General features: G+C 31.3%; 1 protein-coding gene and 1 long non-coding RNA gene across 3 annotated transcripts; both read left to right on the top strand.

Annotated features, from left to right (window-relative positions):
* Positions 1-3,189: 3,189 nt before the first annotated feature.
* On the top strand, positions 3,190-3,488 carry LOC107947500 (uncharacterized). The gene is made up of 2 exons (XR_001697140.2): positions 3,190-3,342; positions 3,458-3,488. It is a non-coding gene; the product is annotated as an uncharacterized lncRNA (long non-coding RNA).
* Positions 3,489-18,071: 14,583 nt separating this feature from the next.
* On the top strand, positions 18,072-20,795 carry LOC107945678 (cyclin-D4-1). 2 transcript variants are annotated; one of them, XM_016879775.2, is made up of 6 exons: positions 18,072-18,698; positions 19,170-19,256; positions 19,382-19,480; positions 19,587-19,788; positions 19,880-20,025; positions 20,153-20,795. In XM_016879775.2, the coding sequence occupies exons 1-6, from the start codon at positions 18,348-18,350 to the stop codon at positions 20,432-20,434; spliced, it is 1,167 nt and encodes a 388-aa protein (XP_016735264.1). In that variant the 5' UTR covers positions 18,072-18,347; the 3' UTR covers positions 20,435-20,795. The 2 variants fall into 2 exon arrangements, with proteins under 2 accessions (XP_016735264.1, XP_016735265.1); XM_016879776.2 differs by having other exon boundaries at positions 18,074-18,698; positions 19,904-20,025.
* The last annotated feature ends 289 nt before the right edge of the window (positions 20,796-21,084 follow it).

The following is a 21,084-nucleotide window of genomic DNA, read 5'->3' as shown; positions in this document are numbered from 1 at the left end:
TCTAATTTGAGGAGGCTTCACCAAGTTAGCCATTTTTATATTTTTAGGTTTTTAGTTAGTTCTATTTTCCTTTCAGTTTAGTCCTTTTTATACTTTTGTTATTATTTTAACTTGGATTCATTTTCGATCCAAGGCTTTAATATATTAGTTTTTCATTATTTTGTTGTTGATTCTAATTGCAATCAAGGAGATCTTCGCGACTGTTAAAGGAGATTTTTATTCCGAGATTCAATCGATATCGAAAAATGTATTTCTTTCTCTACTCCTTACTTTTATTTAATTTGTTGTTTTCCATGTTAAATATGACTTTAGAAATTATTATATTTTGATCCTAGAGTAGCTAATTTTCTTGGGGAGTTTAACAAACGGATGTGTGAATAATTACCGAATGAACAAGGGTTGAAATTTGGATTAGTTGGTTTAAATTATGTGTGATTAAACCCTAGAGAGTGGCACTCCTAGGAAGTAATTTAGGATATCAAGAGATAAGTTTACTGAACACCTCATAATTTATCCCGATCAAGAAAGTGAGATCGAGAGGTAAGCGTGTATTGGTCGATTAGTTAATTAGTTAGAGGCTGAGAGGTAATAACTAGTTAATTAATAGCTAATTCGATAAAACCCGAGTTCTGAAGTTAATTAGGACCACTGAAGTGAGTTAAGCTCCCGCCTATTTTATTGGATTGTTTTTTGTTGTTAAATTGGTTATTTTTTTAGTAATTAATTTTTAGGTTAATTAGATTAATTAATGTTTATTTGATTTTTCATAATATGATTTTGAATCGGTATTATTTAGACTTACTAGTGTGGAGAATTAATTTCGGTTTAATTCAACCTCCCTTGGGTACGATCCTCGGAATACTTCTTAGAGTGTTTCGTTATAACATTCTTCTATATTACAATTTGACTCGTATACTTGCGAACACTGCTATTTATTTGATTATTTATTTTACTGCAATATTTTCAGTCCAAACGTTCGCACGTCTGACGGCAATCACTAGACAAAAATCGAACCACCCATGGTAATCGACTAAGTCCCAAATCTCATTACAAAGAGAGATGGATAGGTCGAAACCATGTTCAAGAATGAACATTTGTCCTTGGATAGGCATAAAATAATTTTCGACCTCTTTATTTGTAAATCACTCCGGAACCATCGTCGGTGGCGGAGGAGGGTCCAGATAGGACCTAGTTCTTTTAGGTTGTCTAGGCGACATTTTAGCAACAAAATTTTCCTCTAACTTAAATAAAATAATATTATCAAAATAAAAATCTAACCAACTAGCTGACAACAACAATAATGCAATTTTAAAAAATGAAAATAACTAAAACAAAAATTTCAAAATAAATAAGGGAAAAGGAATTTTTAAACTGTAAAAATTTATTGAAGGCAATGGCAAAGTGGGTTGGAATGATGTATCGTAAGAATAATAGTGTTTCAGAAATAGCTATGTTTTGAACAACCATTGTTTGGGACAACTTGTGTCATAAATGTCTCTTAAAGTATGATGACCTAATCAAAGTTGGGCACGAGGAACCTAAACAAAGTAGAGTCGCCACTAACCAATTTGAGCTAGGTCGGTTAGCCACTTATCGCTTAAGATTTTAGGACTAATCCTAAGGCAAATAAGAGAAATCCTAAAAACTAACTTGGTCTCATTACCAAAATCTGGGTTCGAGAGTACGATTACATGCAAGGGAAGGTCTACAATGTCTATCCGAAGATAGTCCTATAGAGTTCAATCATTAGGGTTTCTTAATTCTAAAGTTTCTAACTAGACTCCGAATTAATCGAATATAAACTAAAAATCTAATCGAATTTAAAGACTAAAATCTAGTTATATACTTAAAATCTAAATATAACTCAAGAACTTTGAATTTGAACTTAATTAAGCTTAAAACTTAATCTAACAAAAACCTAAAATCTATTTTTTTTTATTAAAAATTACAAACGAATCTTATTTAAACTTATAATCTAATTTACTAAAATCTATCAATCTAATTTTACTAAAACTTAAAATCAAATTCTACTTATAATTATAATAATTTTTTTCCAAAATTAAAATCTAAACCTATTAAAAGCTAAAAATCTAATTTTACTACAACTTAAAATCTAATTTTTATTAAAAATTACAAACGAATCTCATTTAAACTTATAATTTAATTTATTAAAACCTATCGATCTAATTTTAATAGAACTTAAAATCAAATTCTAACTAAAATTCTAATATAATTTTTTCCAAAATTAAAATCTAAACCTATTAAAAGCTAAAAATCTAATTTTACTACAACTTAAAATCAAACCCTTTTAAACCTATAATCTAATTTTACCAAAATTATAATCTAAACCTATTAGAACCTAAAAATATAATACTATTACAACTTAAAATCAAATCCTATTTAAACCTATTATCTAATTTTTCCAAAATTATGATCTAAGCCTATTAAAACCTAAAAATCTAATTTTACTACAACTTAAAATCAAATCCTATTTAAACCTATAATCTAATTTTACCAAAATTATAATCTAAACCTATTAGAACCTAAAAATATAATACTACTACAACTTAAAATCAAATCCTATTTAATCCTATTATCTATTTTTTCCAAAATTATTATCTAAGCCTATTAGAACCTAAAATTCTAATTTTACTACAACTTAAAATCAAATCCTATTTAAACCTATAAACTAATTTTACCAAAATTACAATATAAACCTACTAGAACCTAAAAATATAATTTTACTACAACTTCAAATCAAATCCTATTTAAATCTATAATCTAATTTTACCAAAATTAAAACCTAAAAATATAGTTTTACTAAAACTTAAAATTCTAATTGATTAGAAGATCTAAAATAATTCCAATTCTAAAGATTTGAACTAAAATCTAATGAAAGCTAGAAATTTAAATTAAAATCTAATTGCATACAAGAGAAGTTATACTCAAAATCAAAATAAAAAAAAAGGAATTGGAAATTTCAAATCAAAGAAATTTAAAGATTAATAAAATTAAAACAAGATATATAAGGAAATCAAGGAAAATAAAATAGGACAAAAGAACGTTGTAGAAAATATGGAATTAAAATTTGAAAGGAAAATGAAATATGGAAAAATTTTAATTAATTGACAATTAAAACTATACCATGCAGCAGAATCCATTTGCAATGTCAAGAACACGGAACGGAGGGGCTCTTTTGAAAATTATCCAATTAAACAGATATGAAATTTAAAATTCTCATTTAATTTCAATTATTCCTTCATTTCAAAAAACATTTTTTTTTCTGTTTACTGCCCATCACTCTGCCGTTCTTCTCCACCGACAAAGCATCTAAGGTGGCCGGTGAGTTCAAAACATTTTATTCTTTATTCTTTGTCAAAAACCTTTCGAAAACAAACTTCTTTTTCTCTTCTCACTTAAGAAAAACCTTCTGATATCTTTCTTTTAATTTTTTTAGATCTGGATTTCATATCTTATTTTCTGCAAAAGAAAAAAAAACGAAAAAGGTAAAAGAAACGGAGACGGGGAGAGAATCGGAGTTCGTTCGTCACTACGCATGCAAAGCGAAAACGAAAGCGAAAACGAAAGCGAAAAGGAGAAGACCTCTCACCTTCGATTTCCTCTCCTTTTTATTTCCTCTCTTTTTTTTTCAATCTTCACTACCCAGTCACTTCTTTTTTTCGTTTTTCAAAAGCATACGGTCTTTTTCTTTTCCGGTTTTTTTCGACTGACTTCCCCCTCATTTGTTTTCAGGTCCCCTCTTTATACATTTTCATCGCTGATTATTGCTGTTTTTGTTCATTAATCAGTTTTGATTTTTTGTTGTTGCAACAAATTTTGATTTTCTTATGTGTGATCTGAGTTGAAATCTGCCGTAACCGTTTTCGCTTTTGGGAATGAAAGGGTTGAGAGAGAGAGAGAGAGAGAGAGAGAGAGAGAGAGAGAGAGTGTGTGTGTGTGTGTGTGTGTGTGTGTGTCTGAGCACTGGTGCCCGGCTCCCGCTCGACAGCCACCAGTTGCGGCCGCTAGGTTTCAGCAACCCTGCCAAATGATCCCACGTATGGGCTTTGGGCTTTGCAAATGAACTGGGTCTAAATGGGCTTTGGACCTCAAAACAGGTTTTAGACAATTTTTAAATGAATTGGGCTCAAAGCTAAAGAAAATTTTGGGCTGCTAGCTTATTTGTGCTCCAAATTAAGGACCAAAACAGAATTTAAAATTGGGCTCAAGTTTATTAAGGCCTGTTCAAAATGAACCATAATTTGAGCTTTTCAAATAGAAAAAAAATTTGGACATTAAATTGGGTTTTTAACATATTCAATTTTTATTTGGACTTTTAAAAAGAATAGAAAACCAGGTTTGGTTTGGGCTTATTTTAAAAAGTAAAAACAAAATCAATATGGACTTCAAAAATTTTATTTTGGGTTTTGGAAAACGAATTTAAAGAGAATTAATTTATTCCACAAAATAATTTTATATAAAAATTAATTATTTTTTCAAAACAAATTTTATATTTTTCTATAAACAAAAGGTTTGATATTATTATTCTTTTAATAATTAACACTAAAGTAATTATTTTAGCCCATTTCTTAATTCTAATTCTTAAATTAAATCGATAACAATTTAACTTTGAAATCTAAATAATCAATCAGAAATTTATGTCCTGAAATTGAAAATCTAGACAAAATTAAGTGTTTATAGTTGTTTCTTTTTATACGTTGTTTGCTTGTTGCTACATACATAGATGGGGTGAAATTTATTAAACTCCAATCACTAAAGCTGCCAATTTGTAGGCTTGGAAAATCAGTAGACTTGTGACGGCTTTTTATATAGGATCTTGATATTTTTGGGTTGAGATATCTTCATAGGTTTGAAGATTTATCTTTTAACTTCGAAACACATTTTGAATCACTCAATTTTGAGTTCGGGGCTCAAGTTATAACGTTTTAGTGAAGATTGCGCAAGCAAAACTTTTGAACAGGATTATGATGAGAATTACAAATTTCGAGCTTTTAATTCGAGTTTAAATTATATTGGATTCAGGTTTTAGGCTTAATTTTTATTATATATGAGTCGAATATTATATTTATCATATCTTATTATTTTATTTCACATTTTTTATAATTATTAAATAGCTTAAGTTATTTAGGAGTCTTAGGTTAATAAGAAAGTTTAGTTTAAAACTACTTATTTAAATTAAATTAGAGTTCTAATATACTTAAGAGTTTTATTTAGATTTATTTAGTTAGCCTATATATAGGCCTTTGCATTGTACACAATTCATCCAATTCATTATTATTCTATTTCTCTTTAAGTTAATAAATTCTCTCTAGGTTTTTCTTTTCAAGAAGTTCTCTTGAGTTTCTTTTAAAAGAGTTTTAACAATCTTTTCAGATTGTAGGGATCATCTTCAAACTTTTTTCCTGTCAAAATTTTTAATTAAAGCTGCTTGAAGGGGGCTATGTATTCTTCGTGTTTTCATGGCTTCTTAGGACTTCTATACGCCACGTTCTATCTTTTCATTTATCTTCTTTATTCGCTTCCTTATTATTCTAACCTTTGATTTATTATTTTATTTTAGTTATTTATCTTAATTGTTTTATCTGACTTAGATTCGATTTCGATTCAGGTTTGTGTCAAAAATACAAATTTCTTTCCGAATGTCTATAGCCCTAAGTCAGATTCGCGACTTTGACAAACTTTATAATCCGCTTCCGCGTTCATCCATCTCATTCTTTATTATTTGGTATCAGATTTGGAATTTTTTAGGTGTTCTTTTTATTTTTATAAATTGATTTCTAGCAAACAGCCTTAAAACAATTTTTTTACCCCGATAGATTTCAGAAAAAAAATATTTTTCAATAGGTAAATATTTTTCAAATGATCTAAAATTTTACATACTACTTTTTGACACTATTTTAGAGTATAAAAAATATTTCCCACAAAAAAAGTGATCAAAAAAGTACAGAAAAAAAGAAAATACAAAAAACGATGAAAAAATAATAAAATATTATGTGGATTGAATTTTGTGTCAAAACTTTCCAGATCAGATCTATATTATCTGAGGAAGCTCCAGTTTAAATTTCGTGATTTTTGGAAATCAAGAACACCTCGAACAAAGTTTGTCAAGTTGCTTTGTAATTTTTCGAGTTTTCGGGTTTCAGAAATTTTCATTGACTCTTAGCCTTATGTTTTCATTTGTTCTTTGCTTTTTTATTATTCCTTTATACATTCTAATACTTTATTGTTTCTTGTGTTAGTAGGTTAAAGCACGTTGCATATTCCTTCTTCCGTGAAATAGAATTCTTTGATGTCTAGCCGATTTTGGACTCATAATGCTCTTAGGTTTGCTTTATTAGTTTGATTCTAATACATTCTAATTAATTGATATTGACACTTTTTAAAAGACTCACAAGATTAATTCTTACCTCATTAATAATTTTATTTTTATTTCTGAGTGCATAACAGTGAAGTTTGCTTAATTTTTTTTTTCTTGAGTATTGTGTTCTTTTCAGGCTTTCATAATGATTTGCAATACTATGATTAGGAAGTTGAAAAGGGATCAAGAGGTTCGAAATGCTCGAGATCAACAATATGACACTATTTTAGACACGATCAACAAAATTTTAGAATTTCTAAGTACAAAAATTGAGCGTCGGAATCGTAATTGGGGAGATAAGATTAATTAGCCACGTCTTCATGCAAATGATGAGACTCTGGTTAATAATGACCGTAGACAACATTTTTTAATCAAACCAAAGTTCAACATTCCACCATTTCGAGGGAAGTATGATCCCGAAGCATATTGTGAGTGGGAATCAAAAATTAAACTTTGTTACTATAAATGTCGGGAAGAGGAAAAAGTCCAATTGGCGACCCTTGGATTTTTAGATTGTGCATTGAGTTAGTGGATTCAACCTGGAATTGATCATTAAAGAAACCGCAAAAGGGTAATTGAAACATGGGATGAGTTGAAGCAAGTGATACAAAAGTATTATGTTTCTTCTCATTATTATAAAGAGCTCTCAATTAGACTTTAACGCCTTGTTCAAGGTAATCGATCTGTTGATGAGTGCTTTAAGGAGATGGAGATGTTTATGCAAAGAACAAATATACGAAGGATGAAGAAACTACCATGGCGCGATTTGTAGATGGCTTGAACATTTTGATAGCTAATGCTCTTAATCTTCAACCTATATTGATCTTGAGGAGATGGTGTAACACCCCTAACCCGAATCTGTCGCCGAAATAGGGTTATGGAGCATTACCGAAGATTACGAATCAAATAGACAAAAATTTCAAATTTCATAACATATCAATATTCATAATAAAACCAATCAAATCCATACATATTGTCTCTTATATGAGCCATCGAGGCCTTAAATACACGTTAGAAACAAGTCGGGACTAAATCAGAAACTCAGAGAATTTTTCAAAAAATATTAAAAATTTTCAAAGCTCCAGGGGTCACACGGCCGTGTAGCCAGGCCGTGTGAGAGACGCCCATGTCTTAAGCTGTGCGGGCATTCGAAATAGGGACATACGGCCGTGTCCCAGCCCGTTTTCATGCTCGTGTAACTCACTGACTTGGGCCACATGACCAAGCCACACGTCAGTGTGCTAGGCCGTGTACCCTTCGAAGTAAACTCACACGCCTGTGTACCAGGCCATGTGCTAGGTCATGTAATAGCCTGACTCTCTTTAAAATTTTTCCCCAAGTCTTCTACACTTTGTATTTTCGGCACCATTTCTTCCTTATTTCGCATGCTGACCCATTTTGTCTTTAAATCCACACTTTTTGCCCTAAATTTTCTTTTGCCATCAATTTAGTCCCTACAAGATAAAAAACCATAAACAACCCAAATTAGTAAGATCGTGCTCAAAATATATATGTAATTAACACATAAAAGTATGTCATTTTGGAGTATTATCATATTCCCCCTACTTAGCCCAGGCTTGCTCAAGTATGGTTCCTATCCTACTATGTAATTTAGATTTTACCATAAAAGAAGTATCACTTCAAAGTTTTATAAAAATTATGCATAATGCATATGAAAGCAAAGAGAACCTTTAGCTTGCTTTAAGAAAATCGAGAAGTACTCCAACTTAATCACACAAAAATTAAATCAACTTGGACTATTTCATGAAAGTTAGGTAATTTACTAAACTTACCAAGACACCCTATTTGTTCCATCCTTAGTCCCCAAATATAATTCTTTTTTTTCCTTTGTTTTATTTATTTATTTATTTTTATTTTATTATTTTTTAATGCTTAAGAATGTATTGGTCCTTTTGACGCGAAATGGAATGACAACCAAGCACCCCACCCCAGTTACTCAGCCCAACATACTCCTAATTTATTATATTATATATATTGTTTAAGAATGTATTGGCCCTTTTGATGCAAAGTGGAATGACAACCCAAGCATCCCACCCCAGTTACTCAGCCCAACACACTCTTAATTAATTATTTTTTGTTTAATTTCGGTTAACGGAGTTTTACCTAACATGTCACACAACCTTTTTACACGAAGTAGGATGACAACCCAAGCACCCTACCCTGGTTACTCAGTCAGTCACGTTGTAAGCTTGTGCTCATAACCACGGAATCATCAGATTTTTTTTATTTTTTTAATGGAATGAAATTTTAATTTTGAAGGACTGGGAAAAACAATCAAGTGTCAAAAATAAGTTTTGGCAATTACATATCAGTCATGAAAATAAATTTAGCATACATTTGTATTAAATGTCCTCTTTGTATTCAGACTTAATCGATTTTACTATAAGCAAGATGAGATTAACTTCATTAATCATAATTATTTTAGCCTAATAGAAATAAACAGTGGAGATGAAATCAACATAGCAAAAATCACAACTAACTCAGTAGATAAGAATCATGCTCGCAGGTCAAACAGTGGGTAGTTCTTAGTCAAAATCTTGGGCATGAAAAGGGGCAGGATATACTAAAAAAATAAATGTGGGCAAAAACAAACACAAGGTAGCAGCAATAGTAACACAACAAAAGAAACATGAGATAAAACATCAAAAATAATGAGGAATGTCTCCCCTACTTAAATCAAATTACCCTCAATGTGAAAATTAATATTAACAAATATGATGAAAAAGAAAGGGTTTAGAACACTCCCCATGTCATTTTCGTTATTGTTTTCGCCATCCGTTTCCAAATTTAATTTTTTGTTTCCTAGATTCTTTTGGATATAAGAAGAGAGAATAAAATTAATTAACATGAAAGAAAATAAAGAAAAAATAAAATAAAATAAAATATATAACAAAATAAAAATAAAAATTAAATTGGGTTGCCTCCCAACAAGCGCTTGTTTAACGTCGTTAGCTTGACTTTCAAACTAGTATTGGAGTTGTTCCAGCTGAATTCTTTCGATCGTTTGGGCTCAGATATTCTCCTTTTTTACCACATCCAACATATTTGGGTTCAATTGTTTATATGCCTCTTGCTTTGGTTTCGTTTTTTCCTCTAAGAAAATCGTATGTGTGCATGTCAAGGGGCTAATCCCTTTTAAGTCGACAATGGTCTCATCATTCTTTAAAAATACACACTTGAGATGCTTGGGAAGTGGTTTTAATTCCAGATCTGGTGCCTGCACTACAAAAGGTAGAAGTTTAGTGTTCATAGGAGCCGATAATTCATTAACAAATTTGCAAATAGATCCTGAATCGAAATTATCATCAAACAATGTTTCAAGTTTATCTTCATAAGGTGACTTAAAAGTTTCTTCTACTAATGAGTCAATTATGTCGACACGGTTTACGTTCAAGATTTCACTCGGGTGACTAATAGTGTCGTAAACATTAAGCTTCATGATCTCCCTGTCAAACTCCATCGTGAGGGTTTCGCCACACATGTCAATCTTAGTACTTGTGGTACTAAGGAAAGGTCATCCCAACAAGATGTCCGAAGACCTAGAAGCGTTATCCTCTTCCGTTTTCACCAAATAAAAGTCCGCAGGAAAAATAAGTCCGTTGACTTTCACTAATACATCCTCAAGGACTGCTTAGGGATGCATAATAGACATGTCTGCTAGTTGAATGATAACACATTTTTTCTTCAAAAAACCTATGTTAAGTGATTCATAAATAGAAAAAAGGCATTACATTTATGGAGGCCTCTAAATCGCACATAGTTTTTTTAATTCCTAAGTGGCCTATTTTGCATGGTATTGCAAACATGCCTCTGTCTATACATTTTACTGGCATCCTCCGCTGCAACATCGCAGATACATTTTCACCAACACTTACTCTTTCATTTCCAGTTAATTTTCGATTGTTGGTACAAAGCTCTTTAAGTAACTTGGCATATCACAGAATTTGTTTGATGGCATCCAACAATGGTATGTTGATCTCGACGTTTCTGAATGTTTTGAGGATCTCTTTTTCCTCCTTACCTCTCTGATGTTGGTTCAATCGTCTTGGAAACGGAGGTTGAATTTTAGGTAATGGAGGTTTCATTTGGACCTATTTATCGTTCTCTTGCTTTTTCTGGGTGAAATCTTGACCAAGATTCCTGCTAGGATTTGGTTCCAATTCTTTTCCACTTCGCAACGTCACTACATTTGTGTTTTGTCTTGGGTTAGGTAGTTGTGCTTGATTTGGGGTTTACATTAACCCTAGCGTTAGGCACCTCTTCTGGTGGATCGACTTCTATTATTTCGTTCTCCAGTGTTTGAGTAGGGTTTTCGTTAACCCTAGACTCAACTTTGTCACTTGCTTTTATTTCGAGCGGTGGATTACTCTAAGTTCCTACCACCTCTAACTTCTTTTTTCGTAGCTTTGTTTCCTTGCAATTAGCTCTCGCAATCTTTTCTATTTTTGAATCGAATGCAAGATTTCTTGAAGCAGATCTAGTCCTAAGAAAAAGAAACAACATTAGTACATTACCAATCCCCGGTAACAGCGCCAATATTTGATTTGTCGTTGAAAGCACCAAAAATAACATATTTCTAAGAAATAACGAAAAGAATAGTATAAGGGAAGTAGGGTCAAATCCTCAGGGACTAGATTGCTACAGCTTCTTGTTTATTAAAATTCTAAGCACAGTCATGCCCAAGAAAAACGTCTGACCTAGGAAAAAAATAAAAAAAAACACAAAATTAAAAATATGGACGACTTGAAATTGAATAAATTGAAATTGCAATTGTAAAAAGAAACAGATGGGTTTTTCGATTTGAGGGATTCCAGCCTCCGGTAATCTCAATCCTCCTTGGATTCAATCATAGGCTTTTAAGTGATACTTTTCATTACCAAATAAGCCAGTTATAGTGGAAGAGGATGCCTACGACTACCAACTCCACTTAGGTTTTAGCCTTACAATTTATAGGAACTTGACTCTAGCCAACCGTCACTTTTGTGGGACTGTCTTATAATAGATCATCATTTCTCAATGGCGAATGCCACACCATTTCGTCTCTTGGGCTCGACAACCACTGACACAGTAAGTTAGCGAACCAACTATGCAACCTTCCCAAAACATACAAAGCGGCCGCCTTTACATAAGATGAAAATATTACTTTTAGAAGGACATGGACGGAAGCATCAGTCTCGTAATGCGGAGAAATGATGAATACTGATTGAGAAGGGTTAAGTGCAAGTTCTAAGCCTTATGAACTTTTTTGGAGGCGTCTTGATAACCTTTGGCTAGATGAGTTTAGTGGCTCATGCTTTTCGAGAAAAAAAATACAAGTTTAATGGAATGAAATTTTATTAGAAAATAAAATGAACAAATAGGCTAAGAGCCTTAGGGGGAAAGAGTTTTTTTACAAAAATGATAAGTGAATATTCATGTCACTCCATCCCCTATTTATAGTACATGAAATAACCTAGTTTATTCCTATTTAAATTTTAGATGATAATTTTTAAAAGATATAATTTGAAATTAAATCTAAACAATATCATAATAATCCTAACAAAATCCTAAAAATAAAATTCAAATTTAAATAAAGTTTTATGTTCATAAATCTCTTCTTTGAAATTTTGCCCCAAGTCTTCTACACTTTGTATTTTCGGCACCATTTCTTTCCTATTTTGCATGCTGACCCATTTTTTCTTAATTCACGCTTTTTGCCCCCAAATTTTCTTTTGCCATCAATTCAGTTCCTACAAGATAAAAAACCACAAACAAACCAAATTAGTAGGATCGTGCTCAAAATTATATATGTAATTAACACATAAAAGTATGTCATTTTTTAGTATTATCATTAATAGGGATATAAACTGTAAATTGGATAAATGATACTCAAATTGCAGTGATATTATGATTTGATGATACAAATGCATATTAAGATATATGAATATCAATAGAATGTGAAAGATCATACGAACCTATTATTTGAGCTCGGAGGGCCGAGATGGAAATGTGACGAATCAATGAATTTGATTTGGAATGTGATTAATTAAACAAAATAATGAATGACATTAAATTGAAATTGGATGTTTTATTGATAAATATATGAAATGATATGAATTTTATATTGATTTGATTAAATGTATGATTGATTATGTGAATGGCATTGAAATGTTGATTATAAGTGAATTGGGACATTATATGTTGAATTACTATATGATATGATATATATGTTGAACTCACCTTATTGATATGCGGTTTCCATGTTTAAGCAAACTCGTAAAGCTAGTATCTTATCGATTTAAGTTCTAAATTTAGGTAAATTGTTGTTTAACCTATGAACTTACTAAGAATTCAATATGCTTTCCCCCTTGTTTTCCCTTTCCTTGTAGTTTGCTAACTTGCAAAAAGTGTCAAGAATTCGATTGTTATATTTGATGTCAAATTGTGGGAAAGATGGAGTGGATGATAGTATTGGTTAAATACTATGTTTTGGTATATCTTGGGATTGGTTTTGTGCAGACAAAGTTGTGTAAAAATTGCACCAAATGATAAGTTTAAATGGTTGTCATGTAATAGGTGCCAAATGTATAAATTATCATTTTTCCTTGAGGTGTCGAAACCTTAGAAAAGGTATCGGTACTTTAGTAATTTTTTTTGTAAATTTTCAAATCATCGAACCTTAAAATAGTATTGATACAGAGGTAAGGTATCAATACCTTGAGGAAGGTATCAATACTTTATGACTGGTATCGATACATTTGGTTTTAATTTAATTTTTTTCTAAACATTAAAGTTTAAAATGGTATTGGTACTTGACAGGGGTATCGATACCTGACCAGAAATTTTAAAAACTTTGCAATTTGGTCATATTTCATTATGTATCATATTGTAAATGTATTTATGACATGTATCATATTGTATCATATTGTAAATGTATTATATTGTAAATGTATTTATGACATGTTTGTATGTTTGAATGATTATTTTATTGTATTATTGATTGTAGTTACTTTAGCAACGAATGTGGCATCCTGTTACTTAGACCTGGCGATCGAGTCAGATAAGAGATGTTACATCTACAAAGAAAATGAACCTCCAAACTTGGGCCTCTAAAGCGTTATCACCTTAAAGATTCATCTTCATAAGATTCCCATTCATCAAATTAATCAAAGTATCACATTAAACATTGAGCGCTTCACCATTCTTTTAGAAACATAGTGAATTCTTCTTCACGATTCACCATCACCAACAAAATTATTCCATAATAAAAATAACCATCAATGCCTTTGTAACAAAAAAATATCAGTTATTATTCTCATTAATTGCTAGATTTGTAACTCTTATTCTTGAAATGTTATAAATAAGAGCCTTTTACAAATAGCGAAGGACTTTTGGCACTTTGGCATTCCAACTCTCAAAGTTCTCTCTAAAATTCTCTCAACTTGATTTCTTTGTTGAGCCCTATAATTGACCCTATTTCCCTTTCACCACCTTACCTACCACAACAAAAAGGATCACAAGCAGGAAAGGTTGATATTTGTGGACATCAACATCGCAGGGTGGAGGAGGAGTGCTATTGTTGATACGGGGCATCAGACTTGTTTGTATCGGAGAAAGTCGTAGGTAAACATAGTCTCTTGGTTAACGAATCGACTAAGATGATCAAGCCGATAAAATCTAAAAAGGTCCCAACTGTGGGGTTAGCACAAGGAGTTGAGCGACAATCGGTGAGTGGAAAGGCAAATAAGATTTTGAGGTAATTCATTTAGATGATTATGAATTCATGTTTGGCTTGAACTTCCTTGAGCGACAACCACGATATGTTGTGCTGGTAAGTCGAGACATAAGGGTTGGAACCAAGGTACTGTTGGCAATTCAGCTAGCCAAGAATGTTCATTGTGGGAAAAACATTGACTTGGTAAATCGAAGTGTTACAGAGGTCCCATTGGAAATGCTAGAGAGGTGGATTATGCATCAAACTTTGGGGGAAAAGTGGTGATGCAAACTAGGTAGTTGAAATGAGTAAATGTAACGAGTGAGGTACATTTAAAAAACTTATCTAGTTTTTTTTCATTTTTGACTTACCGTTGGCTTGGCAAGGACACAAGGGCCCTTTCAGAGTTTTGAAGTAGGTAAGTAGAAGGGCTTACAAACCAGAGTAGGAAGGAAAGCTCAAGGTTAACCTAGTGTTCAGTGTAGGTACGTCGAAGCTTATTTGAGCGGATCAAGGGGATACCGATTGAGGCAAGTCACAATGTGGGCAACTAAGAGTGACAGGTTCTTGTAAACAATATGTACCAAAGAAGACAGAAATAGTTCAAGTTAGGAGACTATGAAAGTCAAGGTAAAGTGTTCTGAAGGGTGGGACTACTTGATAGAAAGGCTAGTCAAAAATCGACCGAGAAACCGAGAAAGTTTTGAGGTGAGGTAAATAGGTGCCATTCCGAGGACGTAACAAGGGCGTTGCGAGGATAGGTATGGGAGAATGTCATAGGTCGTGGATCAAAGTTCATGACGAATGCACCAGAGTGCCTCATGGAGGTCAATTGATGAAATGGGGCTCATTCAACCCACTTGAACCGGCTCAGTTCGTGGAACATGTAGAGAAGCCCATTTACTTTAAGCCTTGGTGGCCAAGTAAAACACTTATGGAAAATTAGGGCTATCATAGTAAATAGGAAAATTAATCTTAGAAGGTATGTAATCTGATAAGATTTGATTTTGTAATCTTAAGGGATTGAATCTTAAAGGATTGAGTCAATCCCTTAAGAATCTCAATTGTAGATAAGCTTTAATCTTAATCGTCGATGTAACTCAATCTGTATAGTTGTTTTTGGGGGAGCTCAACTATAAATAGAGGTCTCCCCCTCATTTGTAATCATCTCATTCTTTGTATTCTTTCTAGAGTAATAGAATATTTTGAGAGCATTTACTCAAACACTTGGCATGCTTTGCTTTCTTATGTATTTTATGTTCTTTCGTTCTCTTTCGTTTTGATTTGCTTCCACTATATTTTCAGTGCCTTGATGAATTTTCATAGAGAATTCTTACTTTGCGGGAATTAGGTTGACTTAGGCGGATTTGAACCCAAGAAATTGTCTAATGCCACACAGATTGCGAGATAAAGTTCTAGTCTCGTGACATAAGAGGACCTTCCTCATGCTAACACGTGGAATAACATCTCTTTTTTTTTGCATTTTATAGAAAATGGTGAAATTCCAATTTTAGTCCTTATCGTACACTCAAAATTTATATTATATAATAATAGTCATTTTTTTGCATTTTATAAAAAATAGTGAAATTCCAATTTTAGTCCTTATCGTACACTCTAAATTTATATTATATAATAATAGTCAAATTTTAATTTTGATCTCTGTGTTACACTCAAATTTAAGATTCAATCTTTATACTTTCAACTTTTTAACATAATTTGGTGCCTCATTTTTTTACAATGTTATTGATTAGCTCAAATACTTTGTTTTGATTAAAATGCTAATCTAACTTTTAAGAGTTATTAATACTATTAAAATTATTTGTTAAATTCAAGTCCATTGCAATACCTTTTTTTATTAATTTTAAAATGTTACACGAGTGAATTTAATGGTGTTAACAATTGAATATGAATTTTCAAATTTAAAAAATAGAATGACTAAATTTCTAAAAATAAAAATTACACTCAAAGTTTATTTTAATATTCTAATACTTACTTTATAATTTGACCTAAAAATAATTAATAATAAATAATTAACACAATGCGAATCTATTCATACTAATTTAATATAAAGTTGAACAAATTCAATTATTTAAATTATCATGTTGAGAGGAGAAGGAATAAAAATTGCGCGGTAGAGAAAAATAGAATCCAAATTAATTAGAAAATGAATAGATGAATAAATTGGTAATATTAGATTTAATATAGTTGCACGATACAAATATAATATAATATATAGAAAATAATTAAAACACATGACGTGAAAAGAGTAAAATAGGGTACGAAATGAAACAATAACATGATGCTAAATTTTAAATTTTATGTAATACAAATTATTAATATTTCAAAATTGGTATAAATATAAAATATTTTAAATTCAATTATTACGCAATAACTATACATACACAGCATGTATACTACCATAATGTTATGATGATCTAACAACTTTCCACAATTCCATATATATTTTTTATTATCAGAATTCAAGATGGAAACCATTAGGGCTTGAATTCAAGGACATTTGCTATTTTTGCATGTCTTTTTTAGTACAATGATTGAGGGGAACTGAGGGATGCTTAAAGCATTTGATGAAAGCTAGCCTTTATTATGTATAATTATAATATAATATTTATTAAATTAAATAAATATTATGAAATTAATCTCAATGCATGGGCTGTTTCATTCTCCCATTTCTTCCACATTTACTCTTTACTGAATCTGCAACTTGGGAAGCATGCTCTTTTCTTTTTTTTCTTTTGCTCTTTTTGTAACTCTTTGTTCCTCTCTCTTTTAATGGGGTTTGAAGTTTAAAAACACAAGTGTGAGAATGGAATTTATTGGAAGAAATTGTTAAATTTGGTTGGAATATCATTAGGGTTGTTGTGAATTTAATTTAGATAAGATTCTACATTCGATTAATTAAATTTCCTGCCATTTAAGCCTAAAATATTCTAGTTCGATTATTATTATTATTTAACTATACATATATATTTTAAATGATAAAATATATTTTTCAAATTTAAAAAATTAAATTTTATTAGTTAATTTTGATTCATAAGTAATATACTATTAATTCAACATGAAATTTGCCGTGGTCCACTGCCCTATACGTCCATGGTTATTCCCCAATCCCTTTCTCTATTTTAAAATTAAAAATATATATTAATTTTTTTAAAAAAATTCTATCATTTTTTTAATTATTATAGATAATTGTCTTTTAAATGTTTTTCTTAACGTAATTGTCTCTTAAACGTTAAAGAGTCATAATTGTTATTCTGTTATTAGCAACGTCAATTTTTGTTTGAAAAAAAATATATAAATTTCAAATAACTAAAAAGACATTTTTTTAGACACATATTCTTAAACTTTGGATCTTAATGTAGTAAAACCTTTTCATCAGCTATAATATGATGTGGATTGTACATTATCAAAAATAAAATAGTGGCAAAAGTACCACGGCCAATTTACACAAACACAAATTCTATTTGTCCATTGAAATTGCTATTTTCCTTTTCATTGTCTTGCTATTTTAACCGAATTTAGCTACCACAGGAAAATATATAAATATGATATTTAAACAAATGATATAATATGTATAAATATAATTATCTAAATGCAGTTAATATAACATGTTTAAGAGTAGACACAATTTCTTGTTGTCCATTGAAATACAATTATTTCCACTGTCTCAGCATTTCAGGTTGGTGGGTGATGGGCAAAAAATGAAATGTCTTTCTTTTTCTTTTTTTTTTAAAATGTAATTTTATTATGATGAAAAAGGTAATAATTTTTTTACACTAATAATGATATTTTAAATTAATTAAATAACCAATGTTTACATCAAACTACAAGCTTAACAATATTAAAAGAGCAAAAATACAAGCTTAGCCTTATAAACATGGTTTGTCATTGTAAGTTCCTTACATATTTAATTATTTATTGTATTTTTTCATTTAATTATATGGTTTTCCTTTGTATATCTTTTCATTGTTATGGCAGCCCTCTCCTCTTACACTGATTTCTCCTTTTACACTAAATACAAGTTGTCTTCCCCAGCTTCTCTCATTGAAACAGTCTCTCTTAAGCCCCACTCCCTTTCACTCTCTCTTTTTGGCTTTATCGTATAATGAACAAAATGCACTTCCCCACAAGCCACTGATAAACCCTTTTGTACACAAAGCTTTTACCTTGATGAATTAAGTAGTTTTTTTTCGAGGTTTTATAATATACCTCACCTTTTAGGCCCCTCTCTTGAAAATGGAAGAAAATCTTGATTGTTCAGCCTCAAATCTTCTCTGTTCAGAGAACGCAAGTTCTTGCTTTGATGATGATCTTGATTTTAATGCCATAAAGGAGTTTGGGGTTTCCCCTGATTGTGACCACCACCTTAAAAACCAAATCTTTAATCAACAAGACCCTTTTTTCATAAACAACAGATCAACTTATTTGATGGGTAGTTCTGGTTTTGCAATACAAAGTGATGATCGAATCAAAGAGATGGTTGAAAAGGAGGTGGAGCATTTGCCTGAAGATGATTATCTCAAGAGACTGAGAAGTGGGGATTTGGACTTGAGTGTTAGGAAAGAGGCTCTTGATTGGATTTGGAAGGTCTCTTTTTTCTTTTTTTTAATTTAATCAGTTTTTATTCAAATAAAATTATTGGGTTTTTTTTCCCTTGTTTGATCCATTTGATCATTGTTTTTTTCTCCTGAGCATTACTTAAATGTTTAACTGGTTTCACGGCAGAATAGTCTTTTCTCATTAAAACTATCACATTGTGTATTTTTTCTTTTATGTTCAGTTTTATTTTTGGATCAATCAATTTCCAAGGCATCATGGAATTTTGTTCTAAAGTTATTCTTAGTTCTTTCTTTACTCTTTTCATTAATTGAAACCATAAATTGAATTGTGTTATCTTTCTCTGTTTTCCCTTTTCATTCTGTATTTTTCATAGTACTAAATTGGACTCTGTGTTTGGCTTAATCCTCAGTGATAATGTGTCATGAATGATGATCTCACAGATGATTAAGAAAAAAAGTTAAATTGTCTTTGGCTTGATCTTTCATTTTTGATCAACAGGCTTCTGCTTATTACGGTTTTGGACCTTTGAGTCTTTGCCTATCCATTAACTACTTGGATCGGTTCCTTTCAGTTTATGACTTACCTGTAAGTTCACAACTTAGCATCAACTTTGATTCTTTCTTTTCTTACATCATCATCTAGCTACTTATTCTTTGTTTGTTTTATATCCTTGATTTTGTTTCTCTATGTTTCGGGCTAACATGACACAGAGAGGTAAAACATGGACCGTGCAATTGCTTGCTGTTGCTTGTTTATCAATTGCAGCCAAAATGGAGGAGACAAAAGTGCCTCTATCTGTAGATTTGCAGGTGGTTTATAACATTTTAGATTTGATTTGGCTATGAATGTTGATCACTTGCTCTCTTCCCCCCCCCCCCAGTATGAAGTTATTGATTTTGTTGATTTGGTGTGCAGGTGGGAGAACCAAAGTTTGTGTTTGAAGCTAAAACGATATACAGAATGGAGGTCTTGGTTTTAAGCACATTGAAGTGGAAAATGCAAGTGATCACTCCTTGTTCCTTCATTGACTACTTTATGAGTAAAATTTGTAATGATCAATATCCATCGTCAATGTCAATATCCAGATCATTGCAACTGATATTGAGCACAATCAAAGGTTTCTATCTCACTGTTCAATTTGTTATGTTATTTTTTTGTTGTTGCATTTTCATTGTTTGAGGATTAATGGGGGTCTGAAAATGAGGCAGTGTTTTGTTGGGAAATGGATGCAGGTATTGACTTCTTGGAATTCAGGCCTTCTGAAATTGCTGCAGCAATGGCTATTTCTGTTTCAGGAGATATGCAAACATTATCCATTGACAAGGCAGTTTCATCTTTCGCCTTTGTTGGAAAGGTAAAAAATAACAAGTAAACAACGAGAAGATATTGGTTTTTGATCCACTTTTACTATTACGACGCAGTGAAAATATGTGCGCTTTTATTATTATTATTGTTATTACTATTATTATTGGTTTTTGCAGGGTAGAGTTTTGAAGTGTGTTGAACTGATGAAAGATTTGACATTCATTAATGGGGATGCTGCTAAAACTGCTAATGTGGCAACTCAACACTCCTCAGTTTTTACTGTGCCCCAAAGCCCCATTGGGGTGTTGGATGCTGCTGCATGCCTGAGCTATAAAAGTGATGAAATAGCAGTCGGCTCATGTGCAAATTCATCACATTCTAGTCCAGACATTAAAAGGAGGAAACAAGACTACGACGATAACAACAACAAAGCTTCCGAACACGGTTTCAAGTCATGACATGTGAATTTTCCCTTCCTTTTTCACTCTTTTTAAAAAAAAAATTAGTGCAAAATCAATTTGGTTGAATGGGAACTTTGGTGTGGTTTTGGAGCTCAAAGAGAAGAGTGAGAAATGGGAAAATACAGAAGGAAAAAAAAAGTTGAAAATGATTTCCAGGTTCTTCAATGCTAAAAGCATGAACTAATTTAAGAAGAGGGGAAACAAGAGTTGTCACCAGCTGTCTATATAAATCAAGCTCCCTCAAATTACAGCTATAGGTATCACAGGCAGAAGTCAACGGTGGTGTTGTTCTAGTCTTTAACAAGGAAATATTATTTAGTTCAAAAAAATAAAAGGAAATATTATAGCTTTTTTTTAATTACTATTATTTGTTGTTGAGTAAAGTAAGGACGAATTTCGAAAAGATTAAGTCGAAGATAAAAGATTTGGAAGTGGATTAAGAATATATAAAGGTCTGTTTGATTGCCAGTAAAATATTTTCCGTAAAATGATTTCGAGAAAATATTTTATTTTTCTGTAAAATGATTTATTGAAAAATATTTTCTGGTGTTTGATTGAATTTGTGTAAAATATTTTCGGCTGTTTGGCATATTTCCAGGAAATATTTTTCGAAAAAATTGTTTTTACATATATTGATATATATTAAT

The sequence above is a fragment of the Gossypium hirsutum genome, chromosome D12, assembly GCF_007990345.1.
Source record: "Gossypium hirsutum isolate 1008001.06 chromosome D12, Gossypium_hirsutum_v2.1, whole genome shotgun sequence".
Classification (NCBI taxonomy): Eukaryota; Viridiplantae; Streptophyta; class Magnoliopsida; order Malvales; family Malvaceae; genus Gossypium; species Gossypium hirsutum.
Note: the sequence above shows the minus strand (reverse complement) of the source record. Positions and strands in the feature narration are given on the sequence as shown.